The sequence below is a fragment of the Rhineura floridana genome, chromosome 11, assembly GCF_030035675.1.
Source record: "Rhineura floridana isolate rRhiFlo1 chromosome 11, rRhiFlo1.hap2, whole genome shotgun sequence".
In the NCBI taxonomy this organism is placed as follows: domain Eukaryota; kingdom Metazoa; phylum Chordata; class Lepidosauria; order Squamata; family Rhineuridae; genus Rhineura; species Rhineura floridana.
The window spans coordinates 20,867,119-20,892,151 of NC_084490.1; the positions used below are offsets into that span (position 1 = coordinate 20,867,119).

Genomic DNA, 25,033 nt, shown 5'->3' on the forward strand with positions numbered 1-25,033 from the left:
AGACTATGGTTTTCACAGACTTAAGAAAGTACAGAATGACACACAGGTTGTAAGGAACCACTCTCCATAATTCCAAGGATTCTCCATGGGTCCATGGGCAGGAGTGGGGAATCTCCAGCTTCCGGGACAATCATGGCTCCCTAAGGGGTCCAATGTGGCTACTGAGGCAATTTTCCCAAACCACGCCCACCAACTGGCGTGCGAGGACAGGGTTTAATCATGCCTTGGCTGCGCGATCCTGTTCCCAGGAAGTAACAGGATCGCGCAACCAAGGTGGCAGGAATTAATCCCTGCTTTGCAATTTAGGGGAGATTAAAGCCCTGTACAAAAGCGCCCACTGAGGCAGCTCATACACCCCTGAGCTACTTCAAAGAGGCTTTGGCAAAGGCTTTAAGACACCACTGCCCTCCTATTTGCTCAAAGGGGAGCGCGGGGGGGGCTCCCTTAATGTTTCCTCGATTGGGCAATTAGTGAGAGACAGGGAGTAGACGAAGTTTGCAAAAATATTTGGCAAGTCTCCCCGCATTTTCCTTTTAATTCTCTGCGGTGGGGCAATTAAAGAGAGAGATGAGAGGCTTGGAAGAGGCTTTTCCAATTCCCTCCTCAGGGGGAATTTAAAGGGAAGCTCCGGTAGACTTGTCGAAGGCTTCTGCAAATGGGCGCCCTGTCCCCTGGCAATCATGTGATGTCATGGATTCCTACTAGGAAGAAGGGCGGGATATAAATCAAATAAATAAATAATGGTGCCATGCAATTCACAGATGGCAAGCTCCACCCACCTGCCAAATTTGGCCTGCGCTAGAGTCTGATCATTAATATATCTATGATGAACCCTATATATACGTTGCATGGGAAGTTAAGAGTAGAAAACCATACCGGAGATACCTCTTAGTACTGTGATTGTGTCTTGACACTTCATTTTTCTGTTTCTCTAATAATTCTTGCAGTGGGTTGATTTCATCCCATTTCGCCCCTTTCTGCAACTCCCCCCTCCATTTCAAATGCAAGTTAAAGTCCTTGTCATTTGGTTAAAGTCTTTGTCATTTTCTGCTCCATAGACTCCAGAAATTGTTAGGCTCCCATTTCCCAACTTGATCGATGGGTTTATTTTTCTTCTTCCCTCCCGTCCCGCTTGATATGACATCTTGGTTGATGAAGAGTTGTGGAGAACCTGAAAGCTTACCACATTTTTGGTGGCATTGTGGTTGGTCCCAGTAAAGGTATTGCCCAACTGTAGTTTCTGGGATTAGTCCTGAGTAGAGATGCATAGCATCAGAGATTCAGTCCTTAAATCCTAATAGCGGCCAAAGAGACAGCTCAGAGGAAATATAGATCAATGGCTAGAGTGCTGCCCATCATATGGTATACAGAGAGCAACAGGGTAACTGGGTTGCCAGCATTTTTCTTGGCAAGGCTGCTCTGCTTCTGTGACGTAGAAATTCAATAAGAATATTTTACATTCTATCCTGGGAAACATGAAGTAATAATGAAGGCAATGTAACCTTTGAGTACGTGCAGGGGCTCACTATGCGCTGTCCTCACATGGTGTTGAGAATGATTGCATTTATATCCCAGTTTTTCCTCCAAGGAGCTCAATGTACACTCCCTGTTTTATCCCCACAGCAACCCTGTAAAGTAGGCTAGGCTGAGAGACAACAACTGGACCAAGATCACTCATTGAGCTTCATGGCCCTTAACAACATCGGCCTGCTTAAAAAAACCCCACATATGTTCACCTTATTAAAGAAACAAACTGGGAGAGGGATGTGGGGAGGTCACTAGGCTGCCCAGTTGAAAAAGAGAATGGATTTCCTGGACCTTTAATTTGGCTGCATGCACCCCATACATGTAATGCACATTTTTAGCAATTCCCCTGCTGCAAAGAATCCTGGGAACTGTAGTTTGTTTTGGGTGCTGGGAATTATAGCTCTGTGAGGGATAAACTACCGTTCCCAGGAATCTTTTTTTTTTTTGCGGGGGGGGGAGATGCTTTAAATGTATGGTATGTACATAGCCAAACAGTTGTGCAGAAGAAGGGGTTTCTGCTTGCTTGGGAACCTACACCTACTGAAATCCCCTCTTCACAGTGTTAAAGGTGCAGGAGTCCGTTCCCCCTCCCCCCCCAATGCTGTTTTTCACTTGGCCATCCTGTGACTGAGTAAATGGAAAGAAAATGGTGGGGGGGGCTGTACGTTTGAACAAAAGGAGTGAAATAAAGGATCCACATCCCTCTATATGGACCGGGTGAGGTGAGGAAATGACAGAGGACTCGATAACAGAGATCTCATAACATCCTAATCTCTGCTAGAAAAAAAATGCAAGGAGCCATTATCACAGCAGGTGCAAGAGTGAGACAGAGCACTGGCGCCTTTCACTGCTTCACTAAATTTAGCTCAACTGAATCACTGGGAAAGAAGAGCAGCTGAGGCAGAGAACTCATGTGTGTCTCTTCTGCCTCCCAACAGATTTTTTTCTTTTTTTAAAAAAAGTTTTATATATGGATGCCTCGCCCAATGCGGAGAGGTTGGGGAAGGGGGTGTAATCGTTTATACAGCAGCAAATGTAAGCTAGGTGGTATCCCACACTGAATTTGGGGTGAATAATTCAAATCCTGTTTTTGAATCTGCATCCCCAAATCTAAGCATCCAAAATCCCAGTTCTGTGAGATTTAAGCTGATTTTACAATTCTTGAATTGCAGTATTCTGAATTTCTCTTTCTAATAGTGGACTCGAGTTATGAGTATCAAAGATTATAGAGCTAAAATAGAACACTGAGAAACAAGAGGGAAGTGTCAGAATGCTTGATGGGGGTCAGGAGGAGAGGATGCTGAGGCTTGCAGAAGTACAAAATGTCTTTTACAAACAGTGTAGTGGTTAAGGTGTTGGACTACAACCTGGGAGACCAGGGTTCGAATCCCCACATAGCCATGCAGCTCACTGGGTGACTTTGGGCCAGTCACTACCTCTCAGCCTCATGAAAAGCCTATTCAAAGGGTCGCCATAAATTGGAATCGACTTGAAGGCAGTACATTTACATTAAGGGAACCTAACCCCCCCCCAAATAGCCCAATGTACAAGCCCAATAGCCAGGAAATGTCAGCTGGAAACCAGTGAGGCTATTTTGCAACATTTGCTTGTAGTGCCCTTGTTAATATTACAGTTCTGTTCTAAAAACTTGAATTTCCCAAACCCACTCCCCACTCTTGTCTGAGGAGTGGGATTTCAAACCGCAAAGTTTCAGTACCTAACTGAAACTTTAGAATACAAAATTCAAAAATTTGGTTCCAGAATTAAAACTTTAGGGAAATTATTTATGCACATTTCTGTCATCTTTGCTAGGATCCCACAGGCTGTAGAACATCCTCAAGCTGGTGCACTCCAGATATTTGGGAAGGATTACAACTTCTATCTGCCCCTGCCAGCAAAGCCATGCTGAGTGGGGCTAATGGCAGTTGTAGTCCAAAGCATAGGGGCGAGGCACCAGGGTAGGGAAGGCTGCTCTCGAAGGGCCCCCACGACCACATACACTCACACACATCCACAAAATCAAAAGTAAACGCCATGTAAAATAAACTTTCCCTTTTATTTTAAACTGGGCAAGTTCCAATTGCTTGTTAGTGTTGGGAGGGGGCTCTAATTAGGAGCAAGGGGGCTGGTGGGGAGCAGGGATAGCTCTGAGCCCCTACTGGACTCCCCTCTTCCCTTGGATCTCCTTGTGGGGCCCAGTGGTGTATTCCACCTCTCTGGTATGACTGTGGTGAGAGCATGGAGTCTCTTGAGGGGTGGCTTTAGCAGTTTCCGTATCTTACGCTCGTATTGCCACCAGTTTTGACTCTCATCCTTTTGCACTTTTCAGTCTATCCCTTCTTCCATCCAGTCCCTCCATCTTTTCACCCATTCATTGGTTCTTGCACACCCTTGTTTGTGTATAAATGTCCATTTGTTCACTCTATTTTTATTTTATTGATCTATCACCAGCTGTTTTCTGTCATTCCTTCTTTCATTCATTCATGTACTCATTCACTCCTTTGTCTTGGCACCCTTGTCCTGTGTCCCAACTATGTCTCTCTCTCTCTTTTTAATTATTACATTCTCTTTCTCGGATTCCCTTTCCTTGGCCTTTTGCTCATTCCTCACTCCTGCCTCTGTTTAAGGTCCCCTATGTATCCCATAGGAGATAACATATTTCTCCGTTGTTTTGTAATAGAAGGCAAGCAAATGAAATGAGTGAAGAAGAGATCCAGGTGAATGGGGTGGGGTGAGGAACATGGTGACAAGGCTTGCTTCAGTTGCTCTCTGGTAATAGATGGCTGGGGGGGCTGCTCTGTGTTAGTTGGATGGCATGGATATGGGTTGGGGGGTCTTCTGGGGTGCACCTAGGGCAGGAATCCGGTCCGGTAGGGAAGGTCCGCTTCTTCGCTAGCACCGACGTAAGACGCTCGCATGCTGGGGGAATACTATGGGACAATATAGACAGGAGTCGGGAAGTTATCGTCCAAAAGAGACATCACAATAGCAATAGGATGAGAAGATTCTGCTTCAGGGTCGGGGAACCTGCAGCCCTCCAGATGTCTTTGGACTCCCAACTCCCATCAACCTCAGTCAGCATAGCCAATGGCTAGGGATGATGGGAGATGTAGTCCAGCAAATTCTGGAGTGCCATAGGCTCTCCCATCTCTGTACTATTTCATCATTCTCTTTCCGCAGGCAAATGCATATGGTGGCCAAGTAGAGCTCAAGGTGGTGGTGGTGATGGTGGGAATGAACAGGCTCTAGACGTGAACGCAACCTGTGCATTTCTCCCTCATGTGGATCCTACTGCAAATATTACTAACAAGTACTGCCAGACAACTGTGGTTGCACAGTTTAGAAGTAGCATCCAAAGCTGTCCTAGCACCTCTTTATAGGATATGTGCTCATTAATCACAAAGTAGACTTGTTCCTCAATCCAGACTTCTATAATTAGCGGTATTTTCACCCTCCAGGCCCATTTTATCGAAAATCCAACCTTCTTGGCAATTGGCAAATCCCATTCTATGAGACTTTAAGGGAGCAGAACTCCTGTACGGCTGCATCAAACTGCATGTACCCTAACAGCAAATATCCCCCATGCTTGCCCACTGTGTGTTTATGTCCTGTTCTGGCAAGAGGCTGGGAGGATCAAATTCTGAGCAGCTGGCAACTCTGATTCTGTTTCTACGAAACTCTTGTTTGTTAACTAGTTTTGGAAGCATGTCAAAACCTTTAACTCCCAGGCCATGAACAGTGCAATGATAGTTCGTTGACCTCTTGGCTAGGGTGTGTGTGTGTGTCTGCATGCGTGCGTGCGTAAGCCAGCTTGATTTTTTTTTTTGTACACGCTTCATCATTTTAACCTAAGGTTGTATTCAGTGCTAGTTCTGCTTGAGGTAGACCCACTCAAATTAATTACCACGGCTAAACTAACACCCATTTATTTCAGTGGGATTACTCTGAGTAAAAATTAGTTAGATGCAACCCCTAGTGCACATGCTAAAAAAACTGCATATCTCACACATACGCAGGTTGTCGAACTCCACTCAAGCATGTCATGTTACGTGCAGCAATGAAGCAGACTCCATGGTACATGTGTATGAATCCTCCATAGCCACCCCTCACTGGTTCTGCTGAGCCAAGAAATGTGGGAAATGTGATAGCAGAGCAATGTGGCAATGAACATAACAACCGCCCCTGCTGTTCCTGTTCTCACAGTGCCTGATCAGGTACCTATGGGAAGCGCACAAACAGGACATGAATGCACAGCACTCTCTTACTTGTGATCCCCAGGAACTGGTATTTAGAGTTATACTGCCTCCAACACTGGAGGTACAACACAGCCATCATGGCTAGTAGCCATTGATAGCCTTATCCTCCATGAATGGCAACTCTTACAACCAATTTCCTGTGCAGTTCCTTCACTTTGCACTAGAACTTAAGAATTTATCTGTGATACCAGTCACAGGAGCCATAACAAGGTTTTGTTTCATTAGTTCTACCCCCACCAGACCTCCGTCTGCTCCACCCTTCCCTAACCAGGAGCCATCCATACATTTTGAACTATACCTCCCACCATCCCAGGCCATTGGCTGGGGCTGATGGGCACTGTAGTCCAAAGCAGCTGGAGGGTGCCAGGTAGGTGAAGGCTGATCACATCCCTACCCAAGTTTCCACAATTTCTGAAAGCAGAAGTTGGCAACCCTAAACACCAGTCATATATTGTGGCTCACCACATTTTGAATGGAATCCCCCTCCTGTTTTTGCAGCCCAACCAGGGCCACAAAGTTATGGCTGTGTAGCTGATGTGCCCCATTCAGCCCCCGTGTCATGAGAAGTCCATGCCACCAACTTACCGAAGGGGGTGGGGAATGACGGTCAATGAGGGGGACACTCTCAAATCGAGGACTGCCACTGTACGAAGCGCTTTGACTCCTGCAAGCAACACCGACAAAGAAGTTGACAATGTGACCCCCCCTCCAAACAACTGCCCCAGATCTGGAAAGTCAAATCAACTCTCAGAGATACTTGAAGCCTCACAGGTTCCCAGAGACCCCCTCCAGAGATCTCTGGAGGCAATTTGTAAGATTCTTGGTGTATTTTGATCACATGACAGGAAGCCATAAACTGGATAATGGATCCCAGTTTCATCAAGGCATGATTGATACTTACCTGGGCTGTGTGGATGCTCTTTACGTAGGGGAGTTGATGCATGCCTCCTTCGCTCATATGAAAGTGTGATGCAAAAACTCCACTCATAGGGTTTTATGTGCATAGGCACCATTTGTGCAATTCTTCCTTCTCAAAAAAAAAATGGAGGGGAAAAGATCAAGGAAATCATATTGTACTTGCATACAGACTTACATGTGGAGTTCATGTGCCAGAAATTACTTTGTGTGTGTGTGTATAAATCGTACTGTACTTGTGTACCGACTTACATGTGGAGTTCATGTGCCAGAGATTACTCTGTGTGTGTGTGTTGGGGGTGGGGGGTGGGCAATGCCTATTCCTCCACTATACAAAGAGAATTCACAGCCCAGGGTAAGTGTATCAACCAGACCTGGAAAAAAATCTGGACCCTATCCTGTTGTTGTTTTTAAGTGCCATTTGCACCACATCCTGATCTGAATCTTGGGCCAGAGAAGTAACAAAATAATAAAAAGAAAAGTAAAAGGGCAAAGGGAGGGGGGGAGAGAGAATTGAAATAAAAGCAATTGCTTTGGGTGTGCACGTGACAAACTGTATAGGAAAGCTTGGGATGAGAAAAGGGACAGCAGCTGAGAATATGATATCAGGAAGAGAAAGGGCTCTAGTGTCCTCTCTAGATGAGCCTCTCTGATTCTGATACAGCCTTTGGAAAAGCCCCTATCCTGGGACAGAAATAAGGGATGGGAAGGAGAGCTGACACAAAGCATTTGTTGACTAATTCTTGTGACAACAGGGTGGGAATGGGAGAGGAAGACACATAAGCAACAAGAGAAGTGAAGAAAACAAAAAAAATAATTATCCCACCCCCATGAAAAAATGGCTTGACTGGGGCTGGGTGACAGTGCTAGTAAAGGAAATCCACAGTGGCACTTAATGGACCCAGGGCTGGAGAGGAGCAATCCCACAAGTAGGAACTATGTGTGGTGTAGTGGTCAGAGCAGATGTGGAGAACCTTTGACTCTCCAGATGTTACTGAACTACAACTCCCATCATCCTGGGCACTAGCTATGCTTGCTAGGGCTGATGGGAGTTGCATTTAAGCAACATCTGGAGGGTCAAAGGTTCCCCACACCTGGGTTAGACTTCAGCCAAGGATATTTATTTATTTACTTAGGCAAAGCATTTTTAGACTATCTTTCCAGACAAAGCCAACTCAAGACAGGCTACAACGACAGAAATCACAAAACTGAAACAATATGACATTATTTAAAATGTTATTTTAGTTGTGTATGTTGCCCAGAGAACGGGGAGATTAAAATGTAACATATAAAATAAATTACTATTTATCCTCCCCCTCTACTGCTCTAGAAAATGGGAAGTGGCTCAGGCTTTACTCAAACAAAATACACATAAAATTGCTACAGGATGCTCATTAATCCAGCCTTCTCATAGATTGGTTTGCCCTGATAAGGCTTTTTAAAAGCCTTTTGATAGTTGAAGCCTTTTTGAAGCCGTCTTAGCTTTTAGATAGTTGAAGTAGATCAAAGGTTTTTCTTTCTGAATTAAAATTGGATGAATACTCCACAGAATCCCCCAAAGGACAAGAAGCAATGACTCATCCAGAGACATGGCAGGCGACATCCTCTGAAGGCAGGTAATTCCGGCATGGCTCCACATGCATCGGCAGGTGTCATTGGATCATTCATTTCCTAAAGGAGAGGCGGTATTTCCCATGTGCAGAGGGGACAAAGCAGAAGGAGGCATGCCGCAGAGAGCTGCACATGAGCTTCCAGTGATTTAACTTATCTGGTTCTTATCCAAAAACTAGCAGGTCTCTCAAATCATTCTAGCCTGAGCAATGACTGGTTTGGATTGTACAAGCTCCTACTTCTGCTGCCTAAAAAGAGTGCAGAGCAATGGTGCATGGGCCGACGGAGCCTAATCCATTGCCCTGAGGCTGCTATTGGGAAATTAAGAACTCTTAACGGTGCATCCTGCCTTACACCATCCAAGTGGTGAGTCAGATGGCCAGGTGGAAGACAAGGACAGGGACTCCTGCTCCTTTGATAGCTGTGTACAAGAGGCAATTTCAGCAGGTATAGGTTGTCATGCATGCTACACCTGCCAAAATTCTACCTTCTACACACCTTTTGAGTGGTGTAGTGTGGTGTAGTGGTTAAGGTGCTAGTGTAGTGGTTAAGGTGCTGGACTACGACCTGGGAGACCAGGGTTCGAATCCCCACGCAGCCATGAAGCTCACTGGGTGACCTTGGGCCAGTCACTGCCTCTCAGCCTCAGAGGAAGGCAATGGTAAACTCCCTCTGAATAGCGCTCACCATGAAAACTCTATTCATAGGGTCACCATAAGTCAGAATCGACTGGAAGGCAGTACATTTACAGTTACGTGCCTTTTAAGGGTGCAGGAGTCCCTGTCTTCTTTTTTACCTAGTGGTGAGCTGCTTGTGGAAATCTGTTTACTGCATTTGGGGCACATGTGCTACTTTCTGCCCAGTACCTAGCTCAATGGAAACCTGAGTTTGGCGTTCTGCCTGCTGTAACAAGTCACCCTGCCGGGCTAGTTGGTTGCATATTCTGGCTTGCAGCGGAAGATGCTGTATACAGCACTGATTGGCTGGCCCTTATGTCAATCATAAAGCCACCCCTTCTGAGTAGTTTTTCAACGTGTGCGTGTATGTGTGTACACTTGTTTGTTTTTTAACAGACATCCAAAGGTTTTAGAATCCAGGCCCTTAAGTCAATCATAAAGCCATCCCTTCTGACAAGTTTTTCAGTGAATGAGAGAGAGAGAGAGAGAGAGAGAGCGCCTGTAAACTTCTTTGTTTAACAGACATCCAAAGGCTTTAGAACCCAGGAATGACATGCATGCAAGAGGCAGTTCTCAGGAAACGAATGAGCAATGATGGGGAGAGAAATGAACAGGAAGAAAGAGTGGAATGGGACGAGGACAAAGCCATACATAGCAGGAGATGGGGGAGGGAGAGGAGGAGGAGGGAAAAGGGAGAGGAAGCACTCCGATGCTGCTGGGGGGGCTGCCCTCCCTTCCCCCCGCCACTCGCGCACTCAGATCCGTGCCATTACCGGCCACTCCAAGCCCCTCCCGCCTCGCAGGGGGCGTCATGACCGAGCGCGCGGGGAGGGGGTTGGGAGGTGGGGGCTACTCACATGTACTGTGAGACGGGGGCGTTGGAAATGGGGGGAGCTGAGAGGCGCAGGCTGCCACGGCTGCCCCAGCTTGAACAGTGGCTATAGGAGCCGGGCAGGGTGGGCCCGGCCCCCCCCGCGCGCGCCGTCGGCGGCCTACGTGCCTGGGGCGTGAAAGGGTCGTCGTCCTCCATGTCGTCGTAGTCCGAGTCCCTACACAAAAAGAAAGACGGAGGATGAGGGGCGAGCTTGGGAAGAGGTGCTCTCTGCCTGACGTTTCAAAAAGGAAGACGGTGGCCCCAAGAGAGGGCTCCAAAAAGCAAGAGAGATGCGTCGTGTTTTGCCCCAGGAACCAGTGGGACTGACCTCACGGTGGCCACGTGTGTCCGACTTTACGGAGGACAATCCTTTATTTGAAGGCCTGTCCAATCAAAGCCTGGCTTCACTATAAGAAGGGAGAGCAGGAGGGGCCATGAAATTGCCATTAACAGCACCTGGGGCTGACGCTGCTTACCTGGATGGGGGAAGGGCTATGGCGACGGGAGGCCCGGGGCTGGATCTGTCCTATTGGTGCATTTGTGTGGCCCCAACCCTGTGCCCATCCCCATCCAGCAAGGATGGCTGGTGCCCATTGGGGCTGCTAGGGCAGAAGGCAGGAAGGCCGAGGGCAGGTGGATCCAGAGCCAGTGACAGGAAAAGCCAACTAAGCAGCAACTAAGCAGCCCCACCAAACGCAGCTCTACTGCTAAGCAGCAAACTTAGCAGGCACACAGGTCACCTGGTCACAGTCTCTCTCACTATGGTAAAATGTATTTCTGTCAAAATTATACCGATTCTAAATATGCATCTCTCCAGATAAATCGGCACTTGCACATTTGATCCAAATCTCAGTCCTCTTTTGGGCAATGGCGAAATGGTCACCTTAGCTAGTCTGCTTTGATCAGGACATAGTCTCGGATATGTGCCCATAAGCTTTATGGCATTTCTATGCTCTTTTGTCTAGCCATCACTGTACCATCCAAGCTACCTTTCCTAGCCTTATAAATTTGGGACATGCAGCTGGTATGTCCCCCACTGTACCATTCTTTCTAATCGGAAGCATCAACGCTATGCATTCTTCTCAATTGAACTTAAAGGGCCAGGAGGGAAGGTGAACGGTGCAGCAGTACAATGCAGAAAGGCCGCCTTTAAGACTTGACAAGGATGAGGCGCACAGTATTTTCCCTGCCGCAAAAAGTCCCCCAGTTGGACTGGTTGTATATTCTGGTTTGCAGCTCATACAGCACTGACTGGCTGTCCCCTATGTCAATCATAGGAGTGCTATTAAAAGAGGACTAAAGAAGTAAAACTAGAAAGGGGGAAAAATAAAATCAGTTTCTGGCTATACCTTCAGTCCCCCCAAAGGCTCTCCGGAACAAGATGGTTTACAGAAATCCCGAAACACCATCAGGGAGTAGAGCAGGCTTTTTGGGGTACGATATTCTAACGCCTGAGGGCCATGGCTGAAAAGGCTCTCTCCCGCATGCCTGCCAGTCTAACATCTTTCATTCCAGGCACACATATGGGCATGAGTGGTCCCTCAGGTACATACAGCACTTTGAACTGGCCCCGGAAACAAATTGGGAGCCAGTGGAGTCAATAAAAGACAGGGGTGATAGGATCCCCATGTCACAATCCAGTTAAGATTTTGGCTGCCGCATTTTTAACCGATTGCAATTTCTGAACCTTTTTCAAAGGCAGCCCCATGTAAAGCACATTACAGTAATCAAGCCTTGATGTCACCAATGCATGTGTCACTGTGGCCAGGTCAACTGCTTCCAGGAACAGGCGCAGTTGGTAGACCAGTTTGAGTTGGCCAAAAGCCCTCCTGGCTACCGCAGCCACCTGATATTCAACCAGCAGGGCAGGATCCAGGAGTACTCCCGAACTGTGGACCTGCTCCTTCAAGGAGAATGAGATCCCATCAGAACAGGTTGCAGCCCTATCCCTGCCACAGCTTTCCCCATGACCAGCGACACTTCGGTCTTGTCTGGAAGAGATTAAGTTTCGGTTTGTTACCCCCATCCAACCCTTCATAACCTCCAGAAACCAGTTTAGGATGAGCACTCCCTGCGTGCAGTCGTTTGGTTGGGAGAGATGAAGTTGTGTGTTGTCAGTGTATCGACGACATTATACTCCAAATCTCCGGATGACCTCTTCCAGCAGTTTCATGCTGATATTAAAGTAGTTTTTCAACTGTACTTACATCCTGTTTATTATTTAGACATCAATAGGTTGTACCGATATGTTTCCCCATCCCCAACTAAGCCAGATAGCAGTTCGAGTGGGGGAGTGGATTGGTTTGCATCAAAAAAATGACTGAAAGGGGGAGTTTATCTCCCCTTCCCCAGCACTATGGCCTCCTTCTGAATTGGGGCCCAGAGTGACTGCTTAATTCAGAGATGCTAAAATCAGAAGATACCCTGACTTTTTGGGGTTGCCTAAAGATCTATTGGCCTATGTAAAAGAAGATGATAGCTGAAGTCTAGAAGGCCAAACTAGGTGAGATGCCACCCATACAATTAGCAATGGTACGAGCAGCTTTTTAAAGGTAAATTGCAGGTGTGAGGGACTCTTATCTGGATCGGACCCCAAGCAAAAGGGAGAGTAGGGGGGGCTTTAACTTTAACTGTAGTCCTGATCCAAATTGAGATCCTCCACACCTTGTATTTGCATTCCTCCACTCCCAATGCAAACAACTCATCTGAACTGGGACTGCAGCAAGGGACAATGTGTTACCTCTGTTTCATGTTCCATTTGGGACCCCTGCACCTGCAATTTATTTTTTAAAAGCCATTCATGCAACTGTGTGAATGGCATCATCTCTAGTTTGGGTCTGATGCTAAACCAGAGCATAAGCTTGTCAGCTGATCAGGAAAAGAAATGGCCAAGGTTCTTCCTGATAAGAAGCTTCTTATCAGTCTCTTCTTAGCAGTAGACATTTTTCATAGTATGGTTAAGTATTATTACCTTATAATATCTGCACAGCAAGCCACTGTTAAATGCATAGGGCAAAAGCCAGTTAAAAAGCTGCAACTGTAGCCCACATGTGATGCTGCATGACAGCTTAGGAAAATATTATATAGTTAATTAGATAGATAGAAAAAGATCTGTTAAAGTCACAATTGACCCATGTAGATCACAGCTGCATACACACCATGCATTTAAAGTACATGGTTTCTCCCAAAGAATCTTGGGAACTGTAGTTTAGCTCTCACAGAACTACAATTCCCAGCACCATTACAAATACAATTCCCAGAATTTTTTTGAGGGGGGGGAGGGGGAGCCATGAACTTTAAATGTATGGTATGTATACAGCCTATATGTGGACAAATAGGCTAGTGGAATTTTTTTTGGGTGGGCTAATAAACTTTTATGGATCCATTTGCAATGTTGTATTAAATCTGATGCCCAAGATGATCCCAATACTTTGGATACTCACCTGTTCTGGAACCTCTTCCAGGCACGGGGCAGACTGCAGACAGCAGTGGTGAAGGAAAGGGCGGAGAGGAAGGAGAAGAGGAGGAGGAAGAGCAGCCCTTCCATGCCATCATAGCACAGCCCTTTCAGGGCATCCACATAGTCCTAGGGCAAGAGAAAGACAGGTGGGGTTAGCAGGGGAAGTGGTAGATCCAGATGCTGTTCTAAATAGCATCTTTGGTGATTTTTAAACTCGGGCTGCATGCATACCATGCATTTAAAGCACCCCCCCAAGAATCTTGGGAACTGTCGTTTACTCCTCAAAGAGCTGCAAATTCCCAGCAGCCTTAACAAACTACAGTTCCCAGCATGTGTACACAGCCTCAGTTTCCCTAGAACAGAGCTGAGCAGATTTCAGGCTTGCAGGATCTACTTATAGGGTGTTGTTGTTTTTACTAGAACTCAAAAGTTCCACCAACTGAAGCCCAATGCAGAAGACTTACACTTGGAATGAAAGAATTTTGAGCCCAGGAATTTTGAGTTTGAGAACCAATCTGAGCTCAGTTTTTCCACATGTAAAATCCACTCTGGTTACCCCAAATCCACCCCCTTCATTTTCAACAGTAATTCTGTTTCTCTCTTCCTCTCCTCCTCAGCTGCAGGAAGGCTACATTCTCCAAGTTCTGATGGGCATCTCAAAAACACACAGAGATTCCCAGGTATCAGGAGACTACTCTCCTGATCATTAGTTTCCTTTGATGAACCATCAGTTGACCACTCTGAATTATTAGCCAGCAATAATTTATTCTGAATATTGTCCAGAGACAATATATTCATGTGTAGAACAGCTGCTGAGGAAGATTTTGGCTGTGAGGCATCCAGTCCTTTGAATAAAGTTTAATTTTGGCAGTTTTAATGACGTTGAGCTATATACTATAATGGATAGATTTGGAACCTCTCTTTGGAGATGTTGCACCCTTGAGATGACAGCCACGGTTTGTCAGCTTCATTTTATGTACTGTGAATGATGTAAACAGTATTTAATAAGAGTGCTCAGATAATAATTGTAGACCAAAATTTTCATTTCCCCCCCTATATATTGGAGTAGCTATCTACCCAATTTTTATTCTGCCTTTCCCCTTTATCTTCACAAAAACCCTGTGAGGTAGTTCAGGCTGAGAGACAGTGAGTTGTCTGAGGGTATTCAATAAAGTTGTTGGAAAGCAGGTAATTGAACTCAGGCCTCCTTAGTCAAATACTCTAACCCCGTGATGGCTAACCCCCCAGTACAGGGCCTGATATGCCCCTCCAGGTAATTTTTTTTTTTTGCCCTTCAGGACCCCACCAATTTGGGTGGCAGTGGCAAAAAAATTTAAAAGTAGACATAGCACTGAGATGGGTGGAGACATTTACACCTCTCCATTCAGCCCAGCACCCTGATGGGGACACAAATCACGGAGAGGAGGGCAGTTTGCATCCCTAACAGCTGAGCAGAGCTTGGAAAAGTTACTTTTTTGAACTACAACTCCCATCAGCCCCAGCCAGCATGGCCACTGGATTGAGCTGATGGGAGTAGTAGTTCAAAAAAGTAACTTTTCCAAGCTCTGCAGCTGAGGAGGGTGATTTTTGCACACATCTTCAGACACACACTCAGATGATAAATCTGACAAGTGGGGAGCGGGCGATTTGGAACCCTGTCTGCATTAACCAGCAGAGGAGGAGGAGAATGTACGCCTGCATGTGTGTCTCCTGTAAGTGTATTTGTCTTGTATGTGTGTGGTGTGTGTGCATGTAATGTGTGAGCGTACTCACATCTATCACTGCTGGCATGCACCCCTCTGATGCCCTTTTCCTTTTAGTCTGTTAGATTATGAACATGCAGATAGCAACTGTCCTGTTTTTTAATTTCTGTACAGTGCTTAGAAATTCAGAATAATCAGTATGTGTGAGTGTGTCACTGTATAATAAGGAAACAATGAAAGGACAGGATCCTGGAGAGCACCAGAGGCAGCTGAGAATGTAATGTTATGTGCCACCCCAGTCTCCGAGGAGTGAGAGATCTCCAGGGGTCCCTGCACTTGCCCAGGGTTTGGCTTCCTTGGAAAGAAAGTCAGCGAAGACTTTGGTGTCTTTATGAAATATGGTTTGTTTATTTACACACATTCCAACCTAAGCTTAAGATGGAGGGGTTCCAAGCATCAGCAGTCCAATAGGGCTGGAAGGGGACTCATAGAAATCATCTATCTCAACCCCAAACCCATAACAATAAGAACATTAGAGAGGAATCCTGCTGGATTAGGTCAATGGCCCATCTCGTCCAGCATCCTGTTCTCACAGTGGCCAACCAGATGCCTGTGGGAAACTGGCAAGCAGGACTTGAGCACAAGAGCAACTCTCTCCACTTGCAGTTCCCAGCAAGTTCGACTTCCCTGTGGAGGTAGAACACAGCTATAGAAAATTGACAGGTATGGAAGTGGGGAGAAAGAAGACCAATGGAATGGTCTGACACTGTCAGTGGATCACTTAGCATAGGAGGAACAAAAACGTGGAAGATACCTTATGAAGTCCTCGACAGTTGAGCAGAGCAACAAGATGATGGAAATTGCTTTCTGTGGTGTTCAAAGTGCTCTGGATGGACAAGATGTTCTTCTGCAATGCACAAAGGATGTAAGGAGAGAATCATAAGCCCTTTCCCTTCCCTCATCCTAACCTACCAGATCCCTTTACAGGCCCAGAGAAACAACAGACCAGGCAACAGGTACCAAGCCCCCCCCTTCTCTCTCTGGGTATTTCTACTAACCTCAGCTGCTGGGAAATGTGGGATGACTTCTCTTTCTAATCCATGAAGCTGAGAGTGAATGTTGGATAGGGCCCTCTGACACAAGGTGAGCCTCTGTAGAAACGATGGGAAGGAATTGTAGAAGTGACACAAAGCATGTTGGGTTAGGAAACTTTGCAAAACCTCAATAGGGAGAAACTTTCAAGAGTCCTCTTGCTGATGCCTACCATCACACAAGAGCTTTTGGACTTAATTCTGTGCTATTCTATTTGCACAAAACCATTGAGATTTAAATCTCAGCACCATCTCTAAGTCCCCAGATTTAAAAACAGAACAAAACTCAGCTTTCAAGATTTTGTTTTGCCTTCCGGTCTGTTATGGGACAACTGAACCTTCAGTTCTGTTAATCATATTTGGTTCAATTAATCAATGAGCAGAGCTGTGTCTATTATGGAATTCTGTGATTGCGCCAAGTGCTAAAAGGAAGGTAGGTAAGTTTCCTGCCCCTTCTGCTGTGAAGATATGCATGGGAAATACTTGGAGGAATCACAGGGGTTGGACATTGTGGAGGCAGAGGAGGAGTTGCACTGTGGTTAGCACGTGGCATTTCAGGCGCCAGCATGATTCTCTGCCCTTCCTGAGCCAAAAAGCAAAGACTACGCAATAAAAGAGCTAAATGGAAATTTCCTTAATTTTCATGGTTTGCACAAGTGACAGATTTTGACTTTGCATGGTAGAGAATTTCGGATTTCCCCCTCCCCCTGGCATGTGTCACACACTTTTTAACCTTTACAGAAGAGCGAGGAAAGCCTACCTGCTGGAAAGGGTTAAAGATGTCCTGGGTGCAGGTTAAATAGTATTGCAGGATTTCTGTACGGTTAGGAGAAAAAGAAATCGGAGCATGAGTTCCCATTGAGGCATCAGGCCTTTTCTTGCCCCTCCCAGATCCTGGGTTTATCTAATTGGGTTCAGAAAGACAGAGGAAGAGAAAAAGAGCCGCACCCAAAAAGCACAGAGACAAGCTGGATCTCAGGCAAGCGCCAAAAGTGGGTTTATTATGTATCCCCTGCTGGGCCATGTAAAACACTTTGGGAAGCACCTTTTTGATGGCAAAAAACTTTGAAATTGTAGCCCTTGACAAAGACACTCATTGCAATGTGTTGGCTTGTCCTCCGTTGCCACCTGTGTAATAGATTGTAGTATTTCCCCCTACAACAGAGACCGTGTCACCAACACCAACATGACAGGCAGGGGCACTCCAGCACTGAGGGTCAAACTTGATGTGAAGCTAGATCAGGTGTAGGGAACTCTTGGCCCTCCAGATGTTGCCGAATGACAACTACCATTCCTGGACATTGGCCATACTTGCTGGGGCTGATGGGAGTTGTCATTCGGCAACATCTGGAGGGTCAAGGATTTCCCACACCTGCGCTAAAAGCATCATTTGCAGTGCCTTCGTTGTTTATTTCATTGCAAAATAGCTGCTGTGATGAGGCTATATGAGGTGGGGGTAACCCTTTTTCTTGCAGTGCAGTCTGGGCAAATATTGCCTCCCCACCCTTGCAGCAATGATTGATTCCAGAAGAACAAGCCTCCAGATGTGACTATGGGACCTTGCCTTTGAGGGAGGCACTTCCATCAGACCTGCAGCAGGGGAGGAAAATATTAGCCCCCATCCCCCGCATCAGTCCTGTGTCGAAATTGCCCCTCCCTGAGGGCACAGTGGCTATTAACAAGCAAATCCAGTATTCTTGAGTATGGTGCATTGCACTGGCTAAAAAACGTATATATAATGATACACTTTTAAAGGGGATTATCTGGATGCATTTGACTCTGTTTGGTTCCCATTCATATTTTTTCTGTGCGTATGGAGGAAAAAATTGTCTGTGTTGTGCATGACTTTGTTTTGTCTCCTAATGTTCAGTTTTATTCTTTGCTACTTTGGAAAATGGTAATAAGAAAAACATCATCATCTTCATCATTTTAAAACAAATTGTTGAGCATAACATCTAGTTTTGCCTGGAGTCTCCATCTGCTAAACCTCTGTCACTGGCCCTTTCAGAAACAAGCAACTGGGGAATGATCCAGTAAATGCCCTGGGTTTCCATTCTTTCAGACATGGATGTTAAGTTGCCTCTGGGTGACCCTCTAGGTTGCATAAGCAGGTGGGGATTAGCCCAAGGCTGCAACTGAATCAGCAAGTAAGGCGGGATTTGAATCTAGATCTTCTAGATAAGTTTGCCAACTGACAAAAAAAAAGGACCTCTAGATCTACACTGTACATTTAAAGCGCATCCAACGTACATGTAAAGCACATTACTTTTCCCAAAGAATCCTGGGTACTAGTTTGTTAAGGGCGCTGGGAATTTGTAGCTCTGTCAGGGGAAAATGACAGTTCCCAGGATTCTTTGGGAAAAGTCATGTACTTTAAATGTTTGTTGGATGTGCTGTAAATGTATGGTGTGGACCTGCCAGTCTGTTCCAGTGACTTCAGCAGCAAGCTTGATACCTGCAGAATTCAGCATGAGAAGCTTTTCACAGCATGGAGGCAAACACAATCACTGTTTAAGATCTCTACATCATGCTTTTGCTATGAAGGTTCAGCTACAGAGGTAATTTTGAAAGTTGTCAATCCTGCTCCCCAGGTGCAAACTCAGCATGCTTGTTTGCTGGGATCATGGCACTTCCAATCCTACCTGGGCTAAGTCCAGTCCTGGCTTGGGTTGTGTTCATCACATAGCCATCTGGCTCAAAGCAGAAATCGCTCAGTCCCTGAAGGAAGGGGGCAGAAACAAATGTGTCTTTTATTGCATTCAGTTGCTCACAGGATCTAAGCAAAAATGTGCAACTACAGAAGGTGGAGTCCAGCCCTTTGGCAGCAGTGGGTCACTCTGACAGGCATCACAGCAGACGGTTCAAAGCTTAAATGGTGTGGGATAGCTGCTTTGATCCACAGGATGTGGGGAATGTTGAAGATTCAAACAGATTATTTTAAAACTTTGAGAGGAAAGAAAAAAGAGTACATGATCCAGGCAACTTCTCTGGTAAACTTATCAATGGAAAACATCAGAGCATAACAGCACCTGATTCTTGTTTTGGCTCCTAGGCCACCAAAAGAGTTCTGGGGGTGGGGGAGACAGAGCATCTGGCAGGGGGTAAAGACTAAGAGCACTGACCCTTTGGGTAGACGTAACTGTGTTGGTAAATAGTGTGATAATGCAGCTAAAAGGGTTATTTTTAAGCAGTTACAAAACAGTAATGGAGGGGGTGCAAAGGCATGGCATGATGATACCCCACAGTGAGACCTAATGGGTGGAATTAAGAAGTTAAAACTGTAAGTTAAAATACTGTAAGTTGTATTGAGGAAGACCAGAAAGTGGAACAGAACTCAAATAAGTCAATAAATAGAGGAAAGAAAGAAATAGGTCGGCACTGAGAGGCTCTGGAGGATAGGGGATGAAGTTGAGATAATGGACACATTCTTTGGTTAGCATTTTTAAGCATGTGGAAGCTGAATGCAAGGCTGAGGTAGTGGTCCCTATATCTTTTCCCCTTTGGGGAGAAAAGCTGCTGGGATAAGGGTGGTTTTGAGTCAGACAAAATGGCTGCAAAGCAAAGGGTTAAATACCCCCCTTTCCTGCCTCCCCCCCCCCTGTCTTCCACTCAACCCTCTGCTTTATATTAAAACAAACACTAGGGTAACAACTACCATGGATATTTGCAGGCTGTTCCCTACAGAGGTGGTTTTCAACTCTCTACTTCTAGGGAATGTGTTTCACACTGGCTGCCAAGGAATTCCTGCTCATCTACCGAGGGACGTAGGAAGCTGCCTTATATAGTCGGGCCACTGGTCCATTTAGCTCAGTATTATCGATCCACACTGACTGGCAGCAGCGGTCTAGGTTTTTAGGCAAGAGTTTTTCCCAGTCCTACTTGGACATGTCGAGGACTGAACCTGGGACCTTCTGCTCCAACACTGTGCTATGAGCCTCCCTGTACGCCGCAGAGGATTCTGGGGCATGTTCCAAAGCGTTGCCCCTCCGTTTACGTTAGGCTTCATCTTCTATCAGAAACTGCAAGGGTTTGTTTGCAGCTGCCCTTTGTGGTGAACCACTGAATTGCAGGTGGCCGCTTCTCAATGAAGTACCTTCAGGCTCTGGATCAGTCAGAACTGGGTAGGGGGCACTGTGGGAGCCTGAGTTAAGCTAATGAGGGAGGGGCTGCAGAAGGGCTGTGCATTGATGGGACAAGTGCATGAAACCCGTCCCAGAAGAGCTGAGAACATTAATCAGAGCAGCTGGAAAGTATACAGAGCTTTGGCCTCCTTCCCTGCCCCGTCCCAGGCTCTGCCTAGTGCCTGCTAATTAAAAGCAACAGTAAAAGTGTGTGTGTTGGATTGAGTGAGTGACTTTGTGTATAGAGTTGTGATGCTGAAAGAAAGCTTCCCCCCCCAACTCTGGCTGGAAATGCCAGCAATTAAATTTTTGTGCTTCAGAGAGCATAAGGACAGAAGGGACTCCACAGCAGGGCCATCCAGCCAGCCCGGTTTAATTGATGCCCCTAAATGCTGATGCCATAAGGTAGCCATCTTTTTTCTCCCCCCCCACCCACCTACCCACCCACCCACCAGCAGCTCCTGTGTCTCAACAGCTGCACGATGGTAGGCCTACAACATATTGGTTGGAAAAGAGGCAACTCTTGAATTTCTGCCTTTCTGATGGTGGTTGTACCAACATGTGGCTCTGGCTTTCCAAAAAAAGAGAAAAAATAGCTAGGAAGCCTGCAACTACCGCAGGGCCAGATCAGTGTGCGTGGGTATAATTGCCCTAGAAAGCAAAGCCCTGTGTGAGCAGTGACTACAGGGATATAGGCATCTACTTTCCTTCTAGCTCAGAATTGTGAATGGGACTTTTCAGTGGTGACCCACCTGCTTACCTGCTTATGGAATGCTCTCTCCAGAGAGGCACACCTGGTGCCATCATTATTGTGATATATATACAAAATGTGTCGCTTTTACAGAACGCTTTTACATGGTATGGCTGTGTGTAGATTGTAGTTAAAAGTTGCTAGAAAAAGAATTAAGTAGGACAGGCATAGAAAAGTAAGACAGTGGGTAACGAAACTAAAAGGCAAGCAAAAATAGACATAAGTAGCAGGAAACAGGTGCAACTTAGACAGTTTGTGGTTAGATTCCGCTTCGCTTGACTAACATAGAAGGCGATTTTTGCTTGACAAACATAGAGGGTTTTTTTTCTTTGAATAACGTAAGGAGGGGGATACCAAGGGAGGAGGAAATATACCAAATATGGATAAAAGTAAATATGAGTATAGGGGATCTAGAATGTAATGGGAGATGTAAACAGAGGCGGGACTTCCTGTGACATGAATAGGCGGCACGGATAGGTTGTAAACCCTGGAGTACTCGACCAATAAGGAAACAGGGGAGGGAACGAAGCATCGGGCTATAGGATAAAAGAACTGTACCAATGTCACTTGAGTGTGCCTACCTTGTGGTGGACACCCGCTCTTGCAAGAACGTATAATAAACCTTTTAATGCTGCTTCACTAAAAATCTTGTTGTGGGTCTCTTCAGAACCGTTGTTTCTTACATTATCTATCTTCAGATGCCAGACAAAAACATTCTCCTTCTCCCAGGCATTCAGCTCTTGATTTTTTTTCCAGAGTTTTTGGAGGGCTTTTGATGTAGCCTCTTTTGGGGGATGGGTTGTTCCACCATCTTAACCATGTATTGTGGGTTTTTTTTACTTGTTATTTGTATTAATTTTATATTGGTTTTAATCTTTTTATTGTATGTCGCTTTGGGTTCATTTTTATGAAGAAAAGCGACAGATACATTTAATAAATAACTATTGTATACACCAGGTGTAGGGAATCTGTTTTCAGCCCAAGGGCCACATTTCCTTCTGGACAAGTTTCCAGGGGCCACATGCCAGTGGTGGGTGGGGCCTGAGGCAAAAGCAGGCAGAGCTATGGATGTAAGTTTTACCTTTGTACAGGAGACTAGTTTCTCCCCCCCCCTTCTCCAGTCAGTCAACCAAGAATTCTGGAACATTCCAGCCAGCCAAAAACATGCAGGAGGGCAAAGCAGGGCCAGTGAGGGGTGTGGCCTGGGGAGAGTTCTGAGGGCCAGGTAAAGGGCTGCATTTGGACCCCAGGCTTGATGTGCTCTGTCTCTGGTCTACAGTGACTGGCACCAATTCTCCAGGGTTTGTGGAGTAGGATCCCTGCAAGGTCACAGAACATAGTACTGTATAAGAAGCCACCTTATACCAAGTCAGTCCCACTGGTTCGTCTGCCGTAGGGCTGTCTGCGCTGGCTGGCAGCAGTGGCTTTCCAGAACATTTCAGGCAGTGGTTGCTCCCAGCCCTACCTGGAGATGCCAGGGATTGAAGCTGGGACCTTTTGCCTGCAAAGCAGATGCTCTTGCCACTGAGGATTCTAAAGGGTGCTCCAAGCTCACACATCTGCTCCAACCATACCTATTTACCAGGGCCTTCTTCAGCCATAAGAGGGTCCTGGAGTGGGGAGGGGGAGAGCTTGAGGAGTGATCTTTGCTGTGAAAACATGGGTGTTACAAACATCTCCCTGTTTTCATCTGTGAAGCCATGGGGGGTATATTGTTAGCTCATTTGGGAAGCATTCCATGCCAAGAGCGGAATCCCCTGATACTGTTGTACTCTAGGCTGCTGCACAGTTTGCTCGTGTTGCCAGTTTGGCTCTAGACTGGCACCCCCACCAGGGAAGCCTCCCACTCTCCCTTTTCCCAAATTCAGCCTGGACTTCATCAGCCCTGTTCTGCTGATGCTTCTTAGTCTTTACCCCCCATCCTCCCTGCTCTGCCCCCCAGGCCTTTACTCACCACAGCTGCTGCTGTCTCCAGCCCCATGGAGCCCCAGCTCAGGATGAGAACCAGGAAACTCATTACAGTCATTCTGTAGGCAGGAGAAAGAGAGAGAGAGGCACTCATATGGGCACAGACAGTGGTGCCCTCGGGGCAGAAGTCAGTGGCCCAACTCAGCAGGATGAGCAGCTGGGCCCCCAAACACAACAGGGCTGGCTAACCACACGTTGAAGTAAGTGGAGGAGGAGCATCTAAAGAGGGGAAAGTGTGTGTGTGTGTAAGATCGGAGGCTAAAATTATGTAACCATATCACTGGGCACAGAGCCCCTCTGCCTTTGAGCAGGGTTTTGTCACCTTTTTTCGTGACATATCTAAAATGATGTGTGGCAGGCAGAAATTCAACAGATGCAGCTTTACCCATCATCATTGCACTCGAGTCATGATTCCACATGGCTCTTCTACATCTGACAGGCAGCTGCTGTAAGTGCAGGCCAGCCTTCACCAACCTGCTGCCCTCAAGACGTTTTGGTCTACAACTCACATCAGCTCCAGCCAGTACAACTGGTAGGTGCTATCTAGTGTGAGATTACTCCCTGATTACTATGAATGGCGATATCACGATGGTTTTGCTTTGAAGTAATGCATGATTAGGCTTTGACAAAAGAATGATAATAGTCCTTGATAAATTTGAACTGATGCACTGGTAATCCACCTGCAGGAGTGTGAGGTCTGAAAGCTTGGGAGACTGTGTGTAAACAAGAGTGTTTTGAGATATTGAAGATGTAGAAGCTGAGAGAGAGAAATGGGCAGCAGGATCTTATTGGTGGTGGGGTGGGTGGGTTTGGAATTATAGAGGCAGTTGCCCAAGGTCTCATGCACGGAAGGGCCACATTGATATTGGTAGACAGTAAACTGAGAAAAATAATGACACTCACAGAGGCTGCAGTGAGAAGGAAAGTGGGGTTTTGTTGCTAAATGAATAATCAGCCCCAGGACTGAATAACAGCACCTGGCTCAGGTTATTAACAGGACCTGACTGGCTGAATGTGAAGCATCTGGGTTGTAAGGGGATCTGATGTGAGATCTTCAGCCTTGGAGGACTGCCCCTTTGTCTCCACTTGGATATTTGTAAATAGAGAGAGTTTTACAAATCTGGCAGCGTTGCATTCTGGAATTTCTTGTTGTCTCTGGTGTTCTTACACTTAAGAAAATTTGATATGAAATGAAGCCCACTGATAGTTTGCTTATTCTTTTCCAACTGACAGGTCCTCTGTGCAAATAATCATAAATCTCTGTTTGATGCATTAAAACTTAACAACGGGTCTATCCTTGGAGATCTTTCTTTTTTGCATCCCTCCCTCCAGTCACTACCTCCCAACGCTGCAGAACCCAGATGTGCCCACCAGATGGTGCACTCACACGATTACCAGCCACTTGATCTGCTTCGCCAGCCCCAGCAAAGTGAAGAGAGAGATGATGAGGTCCAATAGCAGCAGCAAAATGTAGGCCAGCCACCTGGGGTGCCAGAGAACAACAGAGTGAGGGTGATGCACTGAGCCCAGTTCTTCCACCTCCGACCCTTCTGCCTTGTTCCATTGCCAGGCTGTCCTGGGACTACAGAGCAGAAGGCAGCCTGCTCTGGCCTCCGCCAAAGGACCAAGGCTCCTTGGAGGCCGCCCCTCCCTGCCTCCCAGGCAGTGTTGTAGTGTTAAATTCTGCAGTGCACATGATATTTGTGACAGCCCTCTTAGCCACACTCCTCCTCAGACTTGATAACAAAAATGGATTTTTGACCAATAAACTCATCATGGCAAAATGGCAACTCATCCCCTTCCTCCTTTGCTTCGCATCCAGCCCGATTAAGAGTTCTGGTGGACTCAGAAGCTTCTTTACTATGCTGTGACATGTTGGTAGGTCATAATAAAGAGGCTTTGGGATCCCCCCCCCCCCAAATAATAACAACAGGCAGCTTAACCCTTAGCCTTGCAGGCTAATGTAAATCTACCTCTTTGTCGGCTTAGCTGATTTGGGGCCCCTCCAGAGTCTGGTGTTTTAGAGCGGGTGTATTCTGCAACATGTTCTTGAATCAATAATGGTGCATTAGTGGTGGA

The 25,033-nt window shown here is 46.3% G+C and overlaps 1 protein-coding gene across 5 annotated transcripts in view; it reads right to left on the bottom strand.

Moving 5' to 3' along the window:
* Positions 1-3,564: 3,564 nt before the first annotated feature.
* The window catches only part of TTYH1 (tweety family member 1), a 70,589-nt gene continuing 49,120 nt past the window's right edge, over positions 3,565-25,033 (bottom strand). Inside the window, exons 5-15 of one of the 5 annotated variants that reach the window (XR_009758403.1) lie at positions 24,342-24,437; positions 22,941-23,013; positions 18,757-18,832; positions 16,875-16,930; positions 16,082-16,174; positions 15,838-15,930; positions 13,304-13,446; positions 9,987-10,035; positions 6,369-6,447; positions 5,540-5,642; positions 4,367-4,457 (exon numbers count right to left, since the gene is read on the bottom strand). Coding sequence is in view for 3 of the 5 variants with exons in the window: in XM_061589505.1 (XP_061445489.1) it covers positions 4,377-4,457; positions 6,369-6,447; positions 9,844-10,035; positions 13,304-13,446; positions 15,838-15,930; positions 16,082-16,174; positions 16,875-16,930; positions 18,757-18,832; positions 22,941-23,013; positions 24,342-24,437 (982 nt within the window). In the remaining 2 variants the exon portion in view is untranslated. The other 4 variants (XR_009758402.1, XM_061589505.1, XM_061589506.1 and 1 more) reach the window with 4 other exon arrangements.